The sequence below is a fragment of the Vicugna pacos genome, chromosome X, assembly GCF_048564905.1.
Source record: "Vicugna pacos chromosome X, VicPac4, whole genome shotgun sequence".
NCBI lineage: Eukaryota > Metazoa > Chordata > Mammalia > Artiodactyla > Camelidae > Vicugna > Vicugna pacos.
The window spans coordinates 76,998,338-77,018,429 of record NC_133023.1 but is presented as its reverse complement, the minus strand read 5'-3'; the positions used below and the strand labels follow the sequence as shown (position 1 = coordinate 77,018,429).

The window sequence follows — 20,092 nt, the reverse complement described above, 5'->3', positions numbered from 1 at the left end:
AGCACTTCCTTCTGTAGGAAAATAGGGCGGGTCGATATCCAGAAAGGCAGCGCGTGATTGGTGGCGGTGCGTCTTCTGTGACTGGTCATTGGTCCGCCTCTGGGGATAACCGTCCCAGTTGCCGGAGAAACAGTCGCGTCATTGCTTAATAACTCACCGGTGATTGGTGATGAGGCTGAAATCGGATTCCGCGGGCCGCCTCCGCCTTTTTAGCCCTTAAGGTTAAACTTAAAAGCTCAGGTGACTCGGGGAAACCTGTGTCGCACAGGTGACAGCGACGATGAACTTGATGAGCAGAGTCACACGGCTGGGCTGCGCGCTGGCCTTTTGCTGCCTGGCCTTGGTTCTCTGGGGCGTCCCTGGGACCCGGGCTCTGAACAACGGCTTAGCGATGACCCCTACCATGGGCTGGCTGCACTGGGAGCGCTTCATGTGCAACGTGAACTGCCAAGAAGAGCCAGATTCCTGTATCAGGTATTAAAGACATTGGGTACCCCCTTCCCTTCGCTATCCGGGTATCTGTCTAGCTGTGTTTGGAGGGATGGAGGGGCTCAGTGAGAACATTTGAGCCGGGGGAGAACTCCACTATTGCTGCTGCTTCTTTTTCACCCACAGCAAACTGCCCCAAATGGAGACTAGCCCTACATTTTCTCCATTTGACCCCTTGTGGGGTGGGAGTCCCGCCAGCCGCCCCTGCTTCTCCGTCTCTCTCTGATTGATCACCCACCTAAGGACTTTCTCCGTTTACCATCCAATTCCATTCACACCCTTATTGAGAGCTGCTGTCCCTGCCAGGTACTCGCAGTAAGGACAGCTGTGGTGAGTAGGAGAGGCAGAGGACTAAGACGCATGCCACTTCTTCTCCTTTTGGGGTCACGGGTTCCTTGGCTGTAACTTGAGGGAATTTAGAGAGAATTTAGTCTCTGAGATCTCCCCACCCAATAGCCCTTGAGTATGGCGTCTCCTTGGAAGGCTGACGTGGAGAAACTCTTATCTGTCGAAGGTGAGGGTTGAGGCTGGCTGAAACAGGTGCTGATCCTATCTGATCCATACATTCCTTATCTGTAAATCTAGATAACATCTCCTACCTAAGAGAGTCAACTCAGAGGATCTGTAAAGTAGTTCACACAGGTGGACTTTCAATGAGATAACCCATTTGAAGTACATAGCACAGTGCGGTACCAGACCCCTCAATGAGGCATAGAGAAGAAATGTTCTTAACCTGGAATTGATGGAAAAAGTAATGCATAGCTGCAAATATAAGTATGTGTGTTTTTAGGGAGGGAGGATCTTGAGCTTTGTTCAGATTCTCAAAGGGATTTGTGATCTAGAAAGGTTAGGAATCGCCGATAGATGTTGTTAAAAAAAAAACAGTAAAGATACCCTTGGTGCAGAGGCCCCTCCATAAGCCTTGGTCATGTTACACCCCAGTGGTCATAAGTTATTCCTATTAGTGTCTTTACAGGTGAAGTCAGAGTGTTGGTCAAACATGACAATTAATTGGCCTTCTAAGTTTCAGACTAAATCCATCGTGACCCTAGGGTAAATTGTGCCCATCACATATTTCTTTTTTTGTCTTTTCCTTTTTTTCTAAGTGGTGGTTATCTTATTTTTGTACCTGATTATTAAAAATGCATGATCATGGCAAAAAATATAGATAGTAAAGAAGGGTATAATGAAAATAAAGATTTACAACCTTGCCAATTTTTCTGTGTAAATACAAACACAAATTTCTTTTAAAAATTATTTTCAGTAAAAATGAGATCATGTTTATATCATGAGCAGTTAACCACAAGACTCTGTTGTCTGCCCAGGTTCAAATTCTAGTGAAGTATGACTTAGCCAGGTGACCTTCAGCAAATTAATTACCCTTTCTAAATGTAAATAGAGTGATTGCCTGGCACAGAATAAGAGCTTCATAAATGCTAATTGTATGTATATACCATAATTTATTTAAGCAATCTCCTGTTGAAAGCTGTTCAGGCTCTTCAATTTTTCTTTATTATGACCAAAGCTCCACTCACCCCACTTGTACATCATCCGATTCTTTCCTTAAAAGTCTAATTACTAGATCCAAATGTATGCTCATTCTGTTTCTTCTCAAACTATCCTCCCCAAAAGTATTATAAATGCACCTTCCCAACAACAGTGTATGAAGAATTCCTGTTTCCCCACAGCCTGGCCAACAGTGCTTTTTTGTCATTCTTTTAAATTTTGCCAGTCTGGTAGGTGTTTTTATTGTCATGTGTTTGATTCCTGATACACTTGAACATCTTTTTGTATGTTAAATTGGCTCTTTGCATGGTTTCTGTTATGGACTGCTTGTTTGTTAGTTCCCTGTTTTTCAACTGGAATGTGGGCTGGGGGTTGTTTTACTTGTTTTTATTTTATTGTATGTTGTGAATACAGTGGTTCTTTGGGGATTTGTTCAGGGTCTTATTAAATGTATAAAGGTGTATAGGGAGAATTAGCTGCTTTTTAATATTGCGTTTTCCTAATCGAGGGCAAAATAATGTCTGTCCACTTAAATAATTTGGAAACAGCATCATTTTATTCATATGAACCCTGCACATATCTTAAAGTTGTTTCCAGGTATTCTAGGTTTTGTCTGTTACTTTTTTGGTTGCTCTTGTGAATGGTCTTTTTCTCTGAATAGGTTACTGTGGATATCTAAGGAAGCTGTTGATTATGTTAACTTGGTAGCTTTTTACTTTACTGTACTTTCTTCTTAGTTCTAATAGCCTTTTCCATTTCATGTATTTCTCATTCATATTTTAATTGTTTGGGGCCCGTAGGGTGGTATTATTAAGAGGGGAGAGGAGGGAGAAGAAACATGGCCCAATCCGTGTTACCTTGCATTGGTTGTGGTTACTACCAAACTATTACTGGGTTGAGAAATAAATTGTAAAACCCCGAGATGTCTAACAAATAGGAGTACTCAAGTATTTGTTTAATGAATTGTAACGATTCTTGGGATTTCTCTTTCAGCGAGAAGCTTTTCCTGCAGATGGCTGAGCTCATGGTCTCAGATGGCTGGAAGGATGCGGGTTATCAGTACCTCTGCATTGATGACTGTTGGATGGCTCCTCAGAGAGATTCAAAAGGCAGACTTCAGGCAGACTCTAACCGCTTTCCTAATGGGATCCGCCATCTAGCTGATTTTGTGAGTTTATAGATAGTTCTCTTTTTCTTTCAGGAAACTGTAAGCACTTCTGTACCTAAGCTTGCTCAAAAACATTTAGAAACTAAAATAGCTGCTGTTACCTGAGTATTGAATTGTAAGGCTTATCAGATAGAATGTTCATCCCATCAGCACATCTATATTTTGCAATAGCTCTTGAGGCCCATCTTGGAGAAGTTCTCCTTTTGCTGAAACCACTAAATTCTCTAGGAGGAAAAAGGAACTTGGTTCTTGACATATGTGCACATATTTTTATATAAGCTTTGAGCAATTATTGTAATTGTGCTATAAACTAGAATTTTAGAAGGTAAAAGGAATATATTCTGGGGATTATTAAACAGTAATAGAGCTGGACAGTAGTTAAAGGCAGTGAAGACAGAAACTGAATAAAATTCAGTGCTATTGTATTAGGGGAAAGAGACAAGCACAATTCCAAATTCACCAAAGACAAGTGGGGTTTTATAGCCAATGGGTAGATTGTGAGGATCAACGGATGGAAAATTACTAGAAGGGACTAAGAGGAGGCATATTCTTGCTAAGGGCAGGCCCTGGGGTTAGACATCAAGGGTGGGTCATAAGGAGTTTGATCAGATTTTGAGGGTAGGGGGATAATTTAGCAGGATTCTTGCTGAAACTAGGCAAGGAAGGCCAAAGTAGAGGCCTACTTGAGAAGAGGGCTCAGAGGGATCTAAGGTTTAGTTAAGGAGAGCATCTTTGTCCAGATATATCTATATCTATCATTGCCCTGAAAAGGTAACTCTAAGGATCCCATCAGAAGAAGATTAGAGCCATGGACAGGGAACTTCAGTTCTGTGCTGTAATTACATGTACAGTTTGAACTCAGCAGAATTGGAGGCTTTGCTCTTTATCTCCCAACAAAGTCATCTGGACAATTTTCGGAACTTGGCGGTGGGGTGGGGGGAAGTACTGGTGAAGTGTACTGGTCTCTGCCTCCAGCCTGGAGTGGTTCTCTCTTTCTACTTCATGATTGCCCTTCTATTGAGGTAACTCTTTTTTTCTCATTTCAGGTCCATAGCAAAGGACTGAAGCTAGGGATTTATGCAGATGCCGGAAATAAAACCTGCGCAGGCTACCCTGGAAGTTATGGATACTATGACATTGATGCCAAGACCTTTGCTGACTGGGGAGTAGATCTGCTAAAATTTGATGGTTGTTACTGTGACAGTGTAAAACATTTGGCAGATGGTAGGTTTCATTCAAAAAATTTAGCCATGAGCAAAGGGCAGAACTTTTGAGGCCAAGGTAGCTGAGCATCCGAAGAACTAATCCTCACATTTGAAATACCCAGTCACAATACTGGAAATAATAATTACTCTTAATGTGCCAGAGCTCCTGCCTCTTCTCTTTTTTTTCAGTTTCTCCATGCATTTATTCATTCAGGCATGTAAAATCCGTGTATGCCTAACCAAAACTAATACTGTGGACTTTCAATTCAAGAGGGCTCTGAGTTACTTACAGATAGTAATTGTAACTCTCCATCCATCACTTGGAAAAGCCTCCAGAATGTCAGTCACAGAGAAAAGAGCATCTTCTTTCCTACCTTTCCTCAATATGTGCACTATCCCGCACTGTCCTCAGAACAATCCCACAGTCTGGGCGGTACTAGATACAACGTAAGCACAGAGCAGTCACTTGTCTCTGCTGCTGGTTTAAAATATAAACATGCCCCTTCCACGTAGCCTATTTTTAAAATATACAGCCCCAGCTGGAAATTCCCTTCTTTTCATTATTTTACACGTTGTTTTCTCATACAGGTTATAAGCAAATGTCCTTGGCCCTGAACAGGACTGGCAGAAGCATTGTGTACTCCTGTGAGTGGCCCCTTTATGCATGGCCCTTTGTTAAGGTGAGCTAGTGAGCCCAGAATCCACCAGAGCCTTGCCGATAGATTTTTAGAACTTGACAACAAAGGAGACAAAGGTCCCTGTCAAAGTTAAACCCTAGTTAACAGTCTCATCCTAACATCTCTCCTGGGATCCACCTACTTCTCACAACCCCACTGCTGTAATTGAAGTCTAAGCTGCCATCAACTGGGAAGCCAGGCATCTTTGATCCTTTCTTTTGTCTCATGGTTCACAACCTATCCATCAGCAGTCCTCTCAGTACAAAATATATCCTGAATCAGCCTACTTCATTCTTTTATCGTGTTAACCTGTTCAGTTTCCTTCTAAGAGCTTAGCACTATGTGCAATTATTTGTTGACTTGCTTACTGTCTGTCTCCTCCATTAGAATGTAAGCTCCAGGAGGGCAGGGACCTTGTCTGACTTTATCACTGTATCCCTTCAATGTGGTAAGTGTTGAGTAATTGTTTATAGAATGAATCCCTGTTGTTTCCTTCTAATCTGCAAAATTCTCTCACCTCTGTCTCAACATCTTAAACGTCAGATATCCCACCTGCCTATGTACAAGCTTTTATTCATTCCTTTAACAGATTGTATGCCTAGGGTTCAAATTGCTTAATATGCTTGCCAAGTCCTGTGTCATTTGCAGCTTTTGCTTTTACTTATTAAAATCATCTTAGTTATTTCTTTTTCCATTGAAGTGTAGTTGATTTACAATATTACATTAGGAGATCATTCTGTTTATTTCTAATTATCAAAGTAATACATGTTCCTTTTGGAAAAGTTTGAAATATAGTGAAGTGTGGAAAAACTAAAATCTTCCATAATCCCAATACAGTAGTCGCCCCAATCCACGGTACTACTTTCCACAGCTTCAGTTACCCCTGGTCAACTGCAGTCCAAAAATATTAAATGGAAAATTCCAGAAATAAACAATTTATAAGTTTTTATACTGCACCCTCTTCTAAGTAACATGATAAAATCTCATGCCATCCACTCCATCCTGCCCAGGACATGAATCATCTTTTTGTCCAGCTTATCCACGCTGTGGATGCTACCGACCCATTAGTACCTGTATAAGAAAAAATATAGTATAGATAGAGTTTGGTACTGTTAGTTGTTTCAGGCATCCACTGGGAGTCTTGGAATGTATCCCCTGTGATAAGGGGGGACTACTGTACCTAGTTACCATTTGGTAAATTTCCAGCCAAAACAGTGTTAAAGCCATTTTAAGTTATATGGCTACTTCTGAAGCAAACTTCTTACAATGAAATTCCAGTCTAGAAAGTAATTAGCTCTCTTCGTGGAGACCTTTCATCTGTAAACTAAATTGAGAAGGCTACGAGTGCCTTCTTTAAACTTCACTGTTTTCATCTCACAAGAATGTTATTTGAAAGTAAACAGAAGCATTCTCTCTGTTTTTATAGCCCAATTACACAGAAATCCGACAGTACTGCAATCACTGGAGAAATTCTGCTGACATTTATGATTCTTGGCAAAGTGTAAGGAGCATCTTAGACTGGACATCTTCTAACCAGGAGTCAGTTGTTCCTGCCGCAGGACCAGGGGGTTGGAATGACCCTGATATGGTAAGAATCTGAGCCCTCCTGTTCAGGCTCCTGCAGTGGACCTGTTTCTCCCTTGACACTCCAGGTAAATTAGAAGGGAGAAGTTCCTGAGGGCAGGCTCTTTGTGAAAGTACTCAGAGCAGGGTGCCCAGGAATGTGACTTCTCTCTGTGACTGGGCAATTTTAACAATATTTTGTCTTACCTCACTTGAATTCTTACTTCATTCTTTGTTCCAGTTGGTGATTGGCAACTTTGGTCTCAGCCAGGATCAGCAAGTAACTCAGATGGCCCTCTGGGCTATCATGGCTGCTCCATTATTCATGTCCAATGACCTCCGACACATCAGCCCTGAAGCCAAAGGCCTTCTTCAGAATAAGGATGTAATTGCCATCAACCAGGACCCCTTGGGCAAGCAGGGGTACCGGCTTAGAAAGGTATGGTAAATAACATTCTATGGGAGAAAATAGGAATTGGCTAGGAACGTATTCTCCTGCCTTCTAGCTTACAGTTCATCCGGATGTATGTTTGGGGTATGTGTCTTAAGATGGCTTAATACCCAAGTACCAATTTTGTCTTGGGCCTAAATCTGTTACGTTGGAGGAAATGCACTGATCTTTTGAGCATACATTTTTTAATCTTGATATCATAATCAATACTGAGGCTCTTTTTTTTTTTTTTGCTAATTTTTCCTAGAAGTTCTCCATGGTTCTGATTATAAATAAGACTGAATTCCACAACTAGCAAGGCAGCTTATTGCCAGTTACCAAGCTATCACACCTACTTTCTTGGCTTACTTTTCAGAGTGACAACTTTGAGGTGTGGGAACGCCCTCTCTCGAACTTAGCCTGGGCTGTAGCTGTAGTAAACCTGCAGGATATTGGTGGACCTCGTTCTTATACCATCCCTATTGCTTCCCTGGGTAAAGGACTGGCCTGTAATCCTGCGTGCCTGATCACACAGCTCCTCCCTGTGAAGACAAAGCTTGGGTTTTATGAATGGACTAAAAGTTTAAAAACTCAGATAAATCCCACAGGTACTGTTTTGCTTCGGCTAGAAAGTGCAAGCAAGATTGCATCAAAAAGCTCCCTTTAAAATGTATATTTTGTTGCTGAAGTGAGTATTCCACTTTTGTCCACCTTCATCTGTTCTCTGATATCCTTGAGTAATATTTTCCATACAAGTAAAATAATAATTTACTTTCATTGCATTTCATAAGTACTGCACTTTAAAAAAGAAAATTGAAGGTTTGTGGCAACCCTACATCTATCGCAGGTCTATTGGCCCTATTTTTCCAACAGCATTTGCTCGCTTCATGTCTCTATGTCACATCTTGGTGACTCCTGTAATAGTTCAGATTTTTTCATTATCATTATATTTATCATGGTGCTCTGTGATCTTTGATGTTACTATTGCAAATAAAAATTTTTGACTCACCGATGGCTTAAGATGATGGTTAGCATTTTTAGAAATAAGGTATTTTTAAATTAAGGTGTGTACATTTTTAGATATATTTTAATAGATTACATTATCGTGTAAACTGTAAATATATATAGTGTAAATAGATTTAGACTCACTTTAATAGATTATAGTGTAAACATAAGTTTTACATGCACTGGAAAACCGCAGAATTTGTGGGAGTAACTTTATTGCGATGGACTGGAATTAAACCTGCAGCATCTCTGAGGTATGCCTGTATTGGAACTGTGTGCCAGGCCCTATTCCAGATGCATAAAGTGTAGTGACTCAGTTTTATCCTCCCAACAACCCTGACACAGGTACTTACTCACTGTTAATTGCAGCCAGGATTTAAACTCAGGTTTTTAACCCTTATACTGTCACCTACTGAGGTGCTTAGATGACACTAATTATAATTTTAGCCCAAAGGGAATATAAAAAAACTACTTCCTCACTTGAAGGGCAAAAAAAAAAAAAGAAACCCCAGCAGTAATAACCTTCATAAATGAAAGATTTAGAGGCAACCGAATTTTTATGGAAGAATCTTGTCAAGAAACACCCCACCACCTAGGTTCCCAAATCCGATGTTTGCAGTCTAGATCCAACAAATGCAAATAGCTTACTTTCACCAACAATAGTTGGTACATTATGACCTAAAATACCAAACCTCGGGCCAGAAGACTCCTTCCACTTTAAGAACTGCCTTCTCTCTTGAGGTCCTGTGATGCAATGAACTTCAAACTGGAGGTTATGGAGAGTCATTTTAAGGGAATTTCCGGATATTCCAATTCCTCCCTTTTCCTCCAGTTGGTTTACCTGAGGACCAACCTGCAGTTAGTGCTTCAGGCCTGCTCCTTTACCACCTCCCCTTTGACGATCACCCTTCCCCCACACAAACAAAAAAGGGTATTCATCTCACCCATCCGGGATGCACTACAGTACAAAAACGGACACAAAAAGCCTGCTCAAAATACAAAGTGCGAGTTGTAACAATTCCTTTGCCTGTCAGGTGATTATCAATTATTTTCAATAAAATCGGAGGACTAATCATTCAGTTAATAAAAAATGGAATTGGTAAACCCAGACTTAATTCATCCACAGAAACTAACTTGAAAGAAAACTATCTTATCTCGTTGAGGTGTGCTTCTAGTTACCAAAATGTGTAGCATTATCTGCTTCTCCTCGAGTTTTTTGCTGCACAACTATAAAGAGCTCAACATCAATAAAAATGAAGCATACAATAGTATACAAAGAGGAACAGGATGTAAAAATTTGCAACTCTTAGGCATTTTAAAATTGGACAGAAATCCCTCAGATTTCATTGGGGAGTTTAATTCACTAGAAATTCTGTCCTTTGCAGTTATTTGAACATGATGAAAGTAAGTCAGTTTAAAATTTGAGGAAATATATAAAAATGTTTGTTAGTAAATATCAGAATAAGTATATATATATATATATATATATATATATATATATGAAATATAAGCATAAGGACACATAAGTTCTATGCTGTGCCTAGAACTGGGTCACAATTCCTCATTCAATGATTTTAGTAAAGGGATCTGAGACTATTTCACTCCTGGTAAACCTCATATTCACTGATCTCATCCCATTGGCCCTGAATTTCAGGTCTCTATGTCCCATGGTAACCAATAACTTCTGCTTTTTAACAGCAAAAGGAATCCCAAGAAGCCCCAAGTGTTTAAAGTGCCAAATTAGACCATTAGAATATCTGATGCGAGTTCAACCAGTAGTCCACCCCTAATGAATCAAGTACCCTGAACCATCACGCATAAATTTCCCCACAAGGAGAATTTTATTGATGGTCCTAGTTTATTTCCCTCCCCAAAAAACAACTGAAACCAAATGAAGTAAACATGATCTCAAGTTTTTATTGTCTTCATAATAAAACACAAAATTTGAAGCTTAGAACTGGATCACTTGGCCCTGCAATAAAACAAACAAAAAAGGTTAAGTTTTGTATTTTGTATTCCATCAAGAACAATGTCTACTCCTGAAGGGATCACCATCCTTCTCCTCCCCTTCCTAATCATGTCAAAACCAACACCAAAAACCCCATACTTTGAGCTATGGATTTAGCTGTTTTGAGGACTCCCCCTGATCTTTTTTCCCCTCCCATCTTTTTTTTAACATTTTTTATTGATTTATAATCATTTTACAATGTTGTGTCAAATTCCAGTGTTCAGCACAATTTTCCCCTCCCATCTTGATGCCACAAAAACGAGTAGGCAGAAATATTCACCTCTCTAGGCATAATAAAGCCATACAGGAAAAAACTGCACCTTCCACCCATAATTATATACCTTTCTCTTCTTATCTCCTCCCAGCTCAAAATGTTTGCATCTCTTAATAGCCAGCATTCTCTTAGATCTGCAGTTGGGCTCAACGCATTCAAGCCTCAGCACAATCTTCTTTGTAGTTTTAGCCTGGGGAAAAGAATTAAGTCAAAGCCTTCATAAATCACTACAGAAAATCCTTCAAAAATATGGCTATGGTTGGATTAAGTACCATTCAAAGCAAAGCTCTGCGAATGATAGAGTTGTGAAAATTTGTCCTTAGCTATAGGGAGCAAGTGGGAATATGAAGAAAATTGTGATTTAATGAATAATGTACTAGCAAAGGTGGCAGGTTATCTAATTGGCATCAAGTTCTCCAATCACAGAAAACATCCTAAAGGGTTTACCAAATAGGCACTCATCATACCACCTTGACAGTGTGGGCTTTCAGCAGTTCTACAGTTAAGTATTCCAGACAACCAAAAATGAAGCAACTAGTCCATGCAACTATGAAATAAATACAACTTTTGCAATTCATTAAATAGGGTTAATAATTGTTACTTAAGATCTATTCTCTGGAGACTACCAACAATTACATCTAGATCTTACGTGCATTCAACTGTATTATTTAAGTCAGAGTACGCTCCCCACAAATAAACAATTTTTAAAGCTTGCTCCTGGTAGTCAAAATTCCATTACTGCTAGTTTGCAGTTCTCAAAAGAGCAAAAACCTAGGTACAACAATCTCCCCGGTGTCCTAAACAAGTTAGCTGAATGTGAAAAGACAATCAAGTGTTTCATTTACCACCTTGAGATCAAACCATTTATTGCATCTAAATGAACATTAAAATCATTTCTTAATACTTTCTGGAACCAAGCTGAATGAGGAACTAAGTGCCAAAAGTAATGCTGTGTTCGTGGGAATGCTATGCTCCAAAGACTGTGTACTTTCAGGAGCAGACACCTGGGGTACAACAAATTCAGCCTGAGAAAGGGGATTCAGGAGCCCAGTGGAAGATCTACATGGCCATTTTAAAGAGCTTTAAGGCTTCATGAGATAGGTAGCAGACTGACTGCAGGCTTCTGAACTGACACGCAAAATACCGTACTACAAACATGAGCTGAGGATTCACTTGGACATGACACCAGGTAAGGAACAGGGCAAAGGAAAGGATTTACTTGCGTACTTAAACTTCAGTCCTTACAATGACAAGGCACGTTCCTTAATGTTCGCCTCTTCAAAAAAGACAAAAATATATATAAAATAATAAGAGGCAGAACTGTAGACGAGAGTCAGACATGGACTGCACTCCCCGCTGCACTATCTACTAGATATGTCACTGCAGGTAATTGAAAACACCTTCCTAGAACTATGGGAACACGTACCTATACTGTAGAGATGTGTGGGCTAAAAATAAATGCAAACTCTCTGCCACAGTAAGTGGGAAGCATATCAAAGAGTGATCACTACGAACCTTCTTCCGGAAAATCGGCTTAGTCTGCCCACCATAACCACTCTGCTTTCTGTCATAACGCCGCTTTCCTGGGGGAATGAAAGTCACTTGTCAGGGTATATCAAACATAATAAATCACAACAGCCACATGGAAGTCTTCTCACGGTTTTATCTTGGGCTTTCCAGGAGAAACGTCAATGAAATGCCCAAATCGGGGAGGGAAGGGGGACAGGGCTCGTGCATTCCGCTTACTACACAAATGCCGCATTAAAACCAACCCCATACAGATCGTCTTACCCTGGGCATACAGAGAATCCTTGCCCTTCTTGTACTGCGTCACTTTGTGGGGTTGGTGCTTGCCACACTTCTTACAGAAAGTCCGACGGGTTTTTGGAACGTTCACCTGGGAAATAAATCGTTCAGAACGTGCGGTGTTATCGGACCATTGGCACAACGCCCCACCCGACCCAGCTGAAGCTAAGGCATCCCACGAGGACTCGACTCTCAAACTTCTCGCTAACACAAAACACTGACTAGAAGGTGGTCCAGCGCCATGTGCTTCAAATACTGTGGCCCCCATCGAGCCGCTAAGTGGAACGGTAACATTCACTCTACCCCCAACTAAGTCTACGTCTGATTCTATCACTTCAATTCCTGGCCCCGAATCCCGGTCCCTCTGGGCTCGATCCCGGCAATATTGAGTTTCTTTGGAACAACGAGTCCACGCAGGTGCCCGGACCCGTCCCGGACGGCATCATCAAAGGAAAGAGAAAGATTAAACTGGATGTTACCGGCCCCCTCTCCAAAGTCCTACCATGTTTGCTAGAGCGCTATCGGAACGGAAAGAAGAAAGCCGGGCCGGAAACGGAAGTATATAGGAGGTTTCTGGTCGCGCTTCCTCATGGGAGTCGGTGGGAGCGACCATAGAGTCTAAGGCTCTGTGCGCAGCGCCCTCTGGCGGCCGAGAGGACTCGATTCGGAGCCGCGAGCGCGAGCTTAAGGAAGGGAGCTGCCTGAGGCTGATCCACTCTCGTCAACTTCCTCCCGCCCCAACCCCCTAGCTCTGCAAATTTTTCACACCTCATCACTTTCGGCAGACACTGCTACGTAGCAGCGTTAAGTGCAGGAAGCAGTGCTCCTTCCAGACCCTCTGGCTTCCCTGTCCATATCCTTAAGGGAAGCCGGGACTAAGGTCAAGTGAAGGAGCCCTCCACCTCCATGTCCCATTCCTGTTCCACCTCAAGGACGCTGGGAACAACATCTTTCACAGTGAACTGCTGGTTCACCGAAGGCTTGGAGGGGACCAGTGCTCTAGTTCATCTACCACATGGCCAGTTGGTCATGGTAAATTCAATAAATGTGTTTGGCACAGTTCTAGGGGAAGGACACAGTAATCAAATAATCACGGTCATAAATACATAATTACAAAGTACTTTGTAAAAATGAACAATGATCAGCATTAAACAGCCTCCTTAAGTTGAGGGAGCAAGTTGACTGCCCTAGGTTCTGAAAAGTGAGGATGAAATTGTTCAGCTCCAGAAATAGCAATAATCAAGCCAAGAGCCAGAAAGTATCCAGCAGCTCTTCCCTTCACTGCATACCTGGCAGAAGGCACATGATAGGTTTCAAGAGTGTCCAGCAGAGAAAGAAAGACTGCAGGATACTGAGCATTTTAAATGGATTGTCTCATAAAATTCTCACAGTAATTCTAGGAGGTAGGTGATACTATTATTCCCACTTTACAGATGAGGTAAATTGAGACTGTAAGATATTAGATGATTTGCCCAATGTTGATAGTATTTGGAGGAACCAAGATACAAACACAGGTGATCTGCCACCAGAGCTTGGATTCCTTTACCATTATTCAATATGGCTGTTGTGGCCTGGTAATTATTACAGCTAACAATTATTGAACACTTATTATGTGCCAGGTATTTTCTGAACTACCTTACATACTATCTCTTTCAATTCTAACAACCCAGGTGGTATGTACTATTAGTAATGTTTAACAGATAAGAAAACTGAGACACAAGAGACATGAAATTCACTTACCCAAAGTCACACCAGTGGCTATTTTGTGGAGCTGTAATTTGATCCCAGGTAGTCTAACACCACAGCCCTGCACTTAACCACAACATCACACAGCGGAAGCAGGAGTGTCTGCAGGGCAGAAAATAATGAGGAGAGAGAGTTGAGCAAGGACACAGGAAGAAATGTCAGTGGATTAGGGGCTAAGGAACTCTGAAAGCCTGGGGTCTCCTGCTTGCATAACTCTCCAGGAACACCCATGGGTTCAGAGCTGACTCTCTCATCATCCTCATTTTGTTGGATAGTCTCCTGGAATGAGATAATAAAAACATGACCACCGCCTGCTACATTTCCTAAAAGTTTCTTTGCCAAACAGCCTGCCTGTAGACTCACAGCATTTCCTTCTTCTCTCTAGGCTCTTATGCAGTCTCACTGGCCTTTGAGGAGTTTCTAGAGGTTTTTGATGTTAGTAACATGGAAATATGAAGACAGTGAACATGGTACTTCTACGTCTAATCAACCGTATTTCTTTCTGTCACACCTTGGGTAGCCTGGCTTTGGTTTAGTTTCCTTTCACCTATCCTGGTCTCTGTTTTGGACACACTCCTGCTCATTGATCTCCCCTAAGATGAGGCACTCATAATTGAACACAGGACTCTATTGCAGCCTGGTCTTGCAGAGTACGTGATCTGTTCACTTTCCTCTGTTGAGATATTGGCACTATTTGGGTACGGTCCTTCTGTCATCCAGACAAGCATGTTAGAGGAGTGCGCATGGGCAGAGGGTGAAGAAGTGCCTAGTTTTATCCCCCTCATCCTGCTCTCCCTTGTCGAGATCCCCATATCAATGCCCAGTCTCCACCACAAGAAGGACTTTGAGAAGGGACAGGGCATGTGACAACACATAGCATCTGACTGAAGAAAAGGGGAGGGAAGGCCAATGTCTGTGACCAACTTTCAGGCAGGCAACTGGAGCAGCTCTTCAGGGGTGACTAGTGAAAAGATATAAACTGTCAATAAAATAGGGAAATCATGTAACACTTGCTTCTCCTTTATCTTGTGCAGATGTGCTGGTTAACTATTCTACTATCCTACAAATACTTTTTTTAAGTCCTGTTCCCTTAAAAATTCTGACGGACTCCTGCTAGTGGGATTTATGATGTTTCTACATTAGGGCACAGCGCCTGAGGCAAGTCAATATGGCAGTGCTTGAGGTGTCAAGATCGACATGCAGCTCAGTCACCAGAGGCTCTGCCACCATCCCAATCTACGGCCAGTACTGCCTGCATTTCCTAGGAGAATCCTCCAGAAGTTTGTTGCTAGAACATAGGCTAGGAGGTGGCTGAGGAAACATTCAGCCTTCAAGTAAGACATCTAGCCTGATTTATTGCTTTACAGGATTAAAGAGAAAAGTGTAAACTAAGAGTTAATCCCTGAGGCTGAATCTAAAATGGAGAAAATCAACATCTACAGAAAATAGGAAGGGCACAAGGCGGTGTGTGGGCTTACATTCGGACATTTTTATCTGCAGGAAAAAAGTGCTTTCTTAGAAAATGACTCAGCAGGGGGAAGTCTTGTCTCTACCTCTATCAGGATCTATACTTTGGGGTCCCTTTGCGAGCATGAGCCATCCTTCACCATCAAGTTTAACTGTGTGGCTTTGAGTCTCTGCCTTAGAGGACATGAGACACTAAAGACGCCCTTCCTCCTCAGTCCCTTTGTTTTGTCTCCACAGGTCTGCATTTCTCCTCTTTTCTGTCTGTCTCCACTCCCTGTGCTGACCACCCCCACAGTCCTTTAGCGAAGTCATCCCTTCACCTCAGGGAGGTCGGCCTGAGGACCTGTCGGCTCAATCCAGCCCTGCCTCGAGTTTCAGTGGCCCCAGTAATGTTGAGAAGGGTTCTTTCAGAGCAGACTCAAGATAGCAGTGTCAGAGGTCCCAAGCAAATGAAGGGCGGGGACAGCTGGGGGGCGGGGGGCAGAATAGGGACAGCAGCAGGGAACCAGATACCATGCTGCAGAGAAGAAGAAAAAAAAGACATTGGTTTAAGTCAGGAAACAAAAAAAGGGAACTGAGTGGCTGTGAAAGGGTGGGGTTTGCTCAGACTGTCCTTCCTCTCTGGACTGTAAGAATATGTCTCCAGGGCCAGTGTCTTCTGAGATCGAGTCCCACCTTCAAAGTCCTGGCATCTCAATGCATCTGGGAAGCTACCTGCATTAAAGTCAGGACTGAGGTGGGTCTGGGGCATGGCAAGGGCTGGGCAGCAGCTGCTAGTACCTTCAGTGGTACCCTTGAAGGCCAGAGAGACAGCATGGCTGGTGCCATATAGTCTTGCTGGCGTAGGAGGCTGGCGGAGGGTGGGAGTGTCATCAGCACAAGGCCCTGGCAGTCCCTTCCGATGATCAGAGGGGGCTGTAAGGGTCCTTTCTCAGGAGCGTTGTGGGGGGCAATAAGAAAAGAAAAAAGTGACATGAGGTGGCCATCTAAACAAGTAGCAAATGTTGAAAAGAGGCACCTTGGAAAAACTTGGCAGAAAGGTAACATTACCAGCAGCAAAAAAAGCCAGGATAAAAATAAGCTGTTTGATCAAATATTGCTGGAAGCCTCCAAATGGGTGCTTGTGTCAATGAGACACTTAGAAGAAGAAATTTTAAGAGGTAGATTGTCTGAAAAAGTGGTGAAAGGTCACATGCCACAATAGGCCTTTGACCTCTGTAAGCTGAGGAAAAGCACTGGCTAAACTAGGGTGTAAAGCCACCTGCCTCCGGCCGCATCGGGCCACTGGTGCTGGGATCAGAGCTGGCTTGTTGGAAGGACTGTGTGCACCAACCTCGTGGTAACAGTGGGTAAGAGACGGGGCCAGAGGAAAGCAGCCTCAGCCTCAGCCCAGATGGTGTGGCCAACCCCTGAGGTCGTGGGGAAGCTTTTTCCTATCACCAATGCCTGCCATGTGCACAGCTCTCTTTTCTCTGCTCTTCATCATTTTCTGCTCTCCTTTCCTCTCCTCTTCTCCATCCTCCTCCCCTTCTCCTTCCCGTCCTCCTCCTTTCTCTACCTGTATCCCCTCTTCTTTATCCCTTCCTTTATTTTGTCCATTACCACTCCTGGAAAAGAGTCAGCACTTAATAAATATTTGTGGAACTGCACTGAATTCTTGCCCCTCTCTTACCCTGCTGTTTTCCCTTTTCCCTTTCCCCTACTTGCCTGATGCCTTCCCCATAGAATTGTGAGCTTTAAGCGTGTTAAGCTATGTAAAGCAGGTAAAATAGGGCCCAGCAATAGTACGTGCTCCTATCTCAGTGTTTGCTCTTCTTTTTCTTCGGCCTGAGACCTGCCAGTGTCCCCAGACGGCCTGCCTAGAACAAATAGTGTAGCATTTAGAATAAAAGGGATTGCTGGCCCTGACCAAGACTTCCTTGGATGAGCTGCTGAACCTCCAAATGTAATTCCACTCCAGTTTCCCGACCACCCAGCTCTCCAAGCTCAAAGTCTCTATCTCGTGCTGTTTCGTTTCCAGAGGCAGGGAAGCAGCAAAGCCCAGAGGCAGGGGTGTGTACAGGTCAGGGGCTGTCCTCTGTGCTGTTAGCTGTGTGCTAGTTCTGCTCCTTCCCTCATTTTGCCTGCCAAGCCCCCTAAACCTAGGGTGCTACAGCCTCTTGGAACCTCAGTTATTTGATAAAGTGTCACCTTCCAAATAAGCCACAAGATGCAAATACCCTAAATAATCTAAAGCGTTCTACTGAAACATGATCCCTTAGGGTTAGCCCTACCTATTTTGACCCCTTTTATATTCAGACTATTTAAACTATCTGCTTGTGTTAAAGTCCAAATTTCTGTTGCTTCTGGCTAGTGATGTGTTTGTTTAGAATCCTTTGTAAACTCCTTATAGTGAGAACTAGTGCAACTTTCCATCTGCTTCTAGGGTCTTGGTGTAATTTTAAATTAACATCACTATGATTTACTATTTCCATTCGAGCAAATTTCCTATAGAGAGTTTCCTTTCTGGGGACTAGACCCATACCAGGAAGTGATTTAGGTATAAAGAGAAGATATGGCTTTTGAAAACCAGTTTGGGTGTTCTCCAAAGAGTCATCAGCTATCTGCTGCTTTTTGCCCAATGATAGCATGCAGATAACTGATGGCTAGCTCCTGGGAATAAGGGAGAGCCACAATTTTCAGTGAGGCGGTGCTCAACAAGCTAGAGACAGACCTTGACCTAATTCACTCCAAAGCTGCCTGGTTATGCAAATAGAGCCATCAGGGGAGGGGGAGAGAGAACTCCTCTGAGGACCCTGAAACAAATGGGCCACGTGTGACTTTCAGTTTCTATGGAGGCTCATGTGCTGGGCCTGAGGGTGTTGGGAGAATATTTGAAACACAAAAGCCTTAATCTCAGGCTTTCCTCCTCACTCTCGGAGAGCCATCGCCATATGCCCTTCGGGTTAACCTCAGCTGAACTACAAGGAGAAGCTCATCTCACTATCTTGGCTCCTGGAAATCAAAATGAACTAGAGTCTATTAGCTCACCCCTACAGATTCTCCTGCAATAAAAACAGAGTAAAAAAAAGCTGATTAGAAATGGAGCAGAAAAGAGACAAAGGTGTGGGGAAAGCAGGCTTTCAAAAACTGCCATTTGGAGTGAAAACTGGTTACAGTGTTTCTGGAAACTATTTTGTCACTATTTTTCAAAATGCAAAATGTACATACTTTTTGAGTTGGCAAATAGTGTTTATATAGAGATTCTAATATCATGGGAAAATAATCAGGAATAAACAAGAACTTTAGATATTTGGGGGGAAATGTATGTTGGGTGGATGGATAAATGGATACTTAGATTGATAATGTTAAGAAAAATAAACTACAAATAGTATGTGCAATATGATCTCAAATATGATAAGAAAAAATGCAGAGAAAAATAATGGAAGGAAATATGCCTAAATATTAATGCCTCTGGATAATGAGCTTATAATTGATATTTTCTTTTTAACACCCCTGTGCCTAAAATATTTTCTATAATGAACATGTGTTATAGTGATATTGAAGGAAAATAAATAAAATGTTTAAACCAGGGAAAACAAAAACTAAACTGAAAAAGGCCAAAGGGGCACACAAGTCCAGAGTGAAAGACACCCCAGCAGTCACCCTCAGGGCCAGAGGGACAATGCTGAAAGTATCACCACCAGTCTGATGCTGAGTGTAAACTTGCAGATTGGCTGTTTGGCTCTCCTTTCATCATTACTTGATGAGAATCTGTTGTCTCTAGTGCAGGGCAAAAGAGATAACGAACCACAGATTCAGAAGTTTCTAAAACCACAGAAGAAAACTGTAAAATGTTAACAATATAAAATGATGAAGATGAACCAGAGTGCTGAGGCTCCTTAGAAATGACTAGAGCAGATGAGAATTTCTCTGGTTAGCTAGCAACCAGACAACTGATTTTGGCTGGAAATCTTCACAAATGTGATCACCTATAGCACTGACCATGAAGCTTATCATCAAATAATTAGGTTTCATAAGGGCCTCAACAGAGCTTCTTGGGAATTTAACAAGAGTAATTATAGCTCTTTGTTGCTATGGTTATGATATTTTAAAGAAGACTTCTCTTCTGGTTCCAAGACTGGAGAATTTTCAATCAGAGTCTCAATCAAAATCTGAGAGATGATTCTTGGGACTGGGAAGAGAATTTATCCTATCAGTTATACTCTAGTCTAATTAGAGACCATTGATAATGCTGCCAGATTTCATAGTAAAGCCTCAGGAAGATAAGGCTAAAAAGGGAACAAGGGGTAACATGAAGTGCATCATCCAACACAAAAGCTGGACCTGGGTTTGCCACTTTGTCTAAGTAGCTGAGAATTCATTCTGAGAGTGGAAAACTATGATCACATGATACAAATATTCATGGTTGTCTTATTTATAATTGAAAACAAACAACCTAAATATCCATCAGTAGGAGAATGGATAAAAAATTGTGATGCATTCATCATATAGAATACTTGATGCATATAAAAATGAATGAAATGTATGAACTAGAGCTACCAAGATAAATAAATCATAAAACGTTACATTGAGAAAAAAATCAAGTTGCTGAAGAGTATGTACCACTTATATTAAAAAGTGAGACATGCAAACCAATACTAAATATATTTTTGTACTTACATATGTAGTAATGTAAAAACATGCCTAGGAATGATAAATGCCAAATTCCAGATATTGGTAACCTCTACGGACGGAGGGGATAAAAT

General features: G+C 42.0%; 3 protein-coding genes across 3 annotated transcripts in view; 2 read left to right on the top strand and 1 right to left on the bottom strand.

Moving 5' to 3' along the window:
- Positions 1–105: 105 nt before the first annotated feature.
- Positions 106–8,047, top strand: GLA (galactosidase alpha). The gene is made up of 7 exons (XM_006210271.4): positions 106–474; positions 2,989–3,163; positions 4,210–4,387; positions 4,957–5,048; positions 6,472–6,633; positions 6,850–7,047; positions 7,415–8,047. Exons 1-7 carry the CDS (start codon positions 281–283, stop codon positions 7,703–7,705), a joined length of 1,290 nt encoding a protein of 429 aa, XP_006210333.1. The 5' UTR covers positions 106–280; the 3' UTR covers positions 7,706–8,047.
- A 1,888-nt stretch (positions 8,048–9,935) lies between these two features.
- Positions 9,936–12,691, bottom strand: RPL36A (ribosomal protein L36a). Its single transcript, XM_006210270.4, has 5 exons — positions 12,634–12,691; positions 12,117–12,222; positions 11,841–11,908; positions 10,393–10,515; positions 9,936–10,015 (listed from the first exon to the last, which is right to left on the bottom strand). The coding sequence occupies exons 1-5, from the start codon at positions 12,634–12,636 to the stop codon at positions 9,995–9,997; spliced, it is 321 nt and encodes a 106-aa protein (XP_006210332.2). The 5' UTR covers positions 12,637–12,691; the 3' UTR covers positions 9,936–9,994.
- A 3,258-nt stretch (positions 12,692–15,949) lies between these two features.
- Positions 15,950–20,092, top strand: part of BTK (Bruton tyrosine kinase) — a 28,187-nt gene continuing 24,044 nt past the window's right edge. Inside the window, exon 1 of the mRNA XM_006210269.3 lies at positions 15,950–16,080. The gene's annotated coding sequence lies outside the window, so the exon portion shown is untranslated. The remainder of the gene's footprint in view (positions 16,081–20,092) is intronic.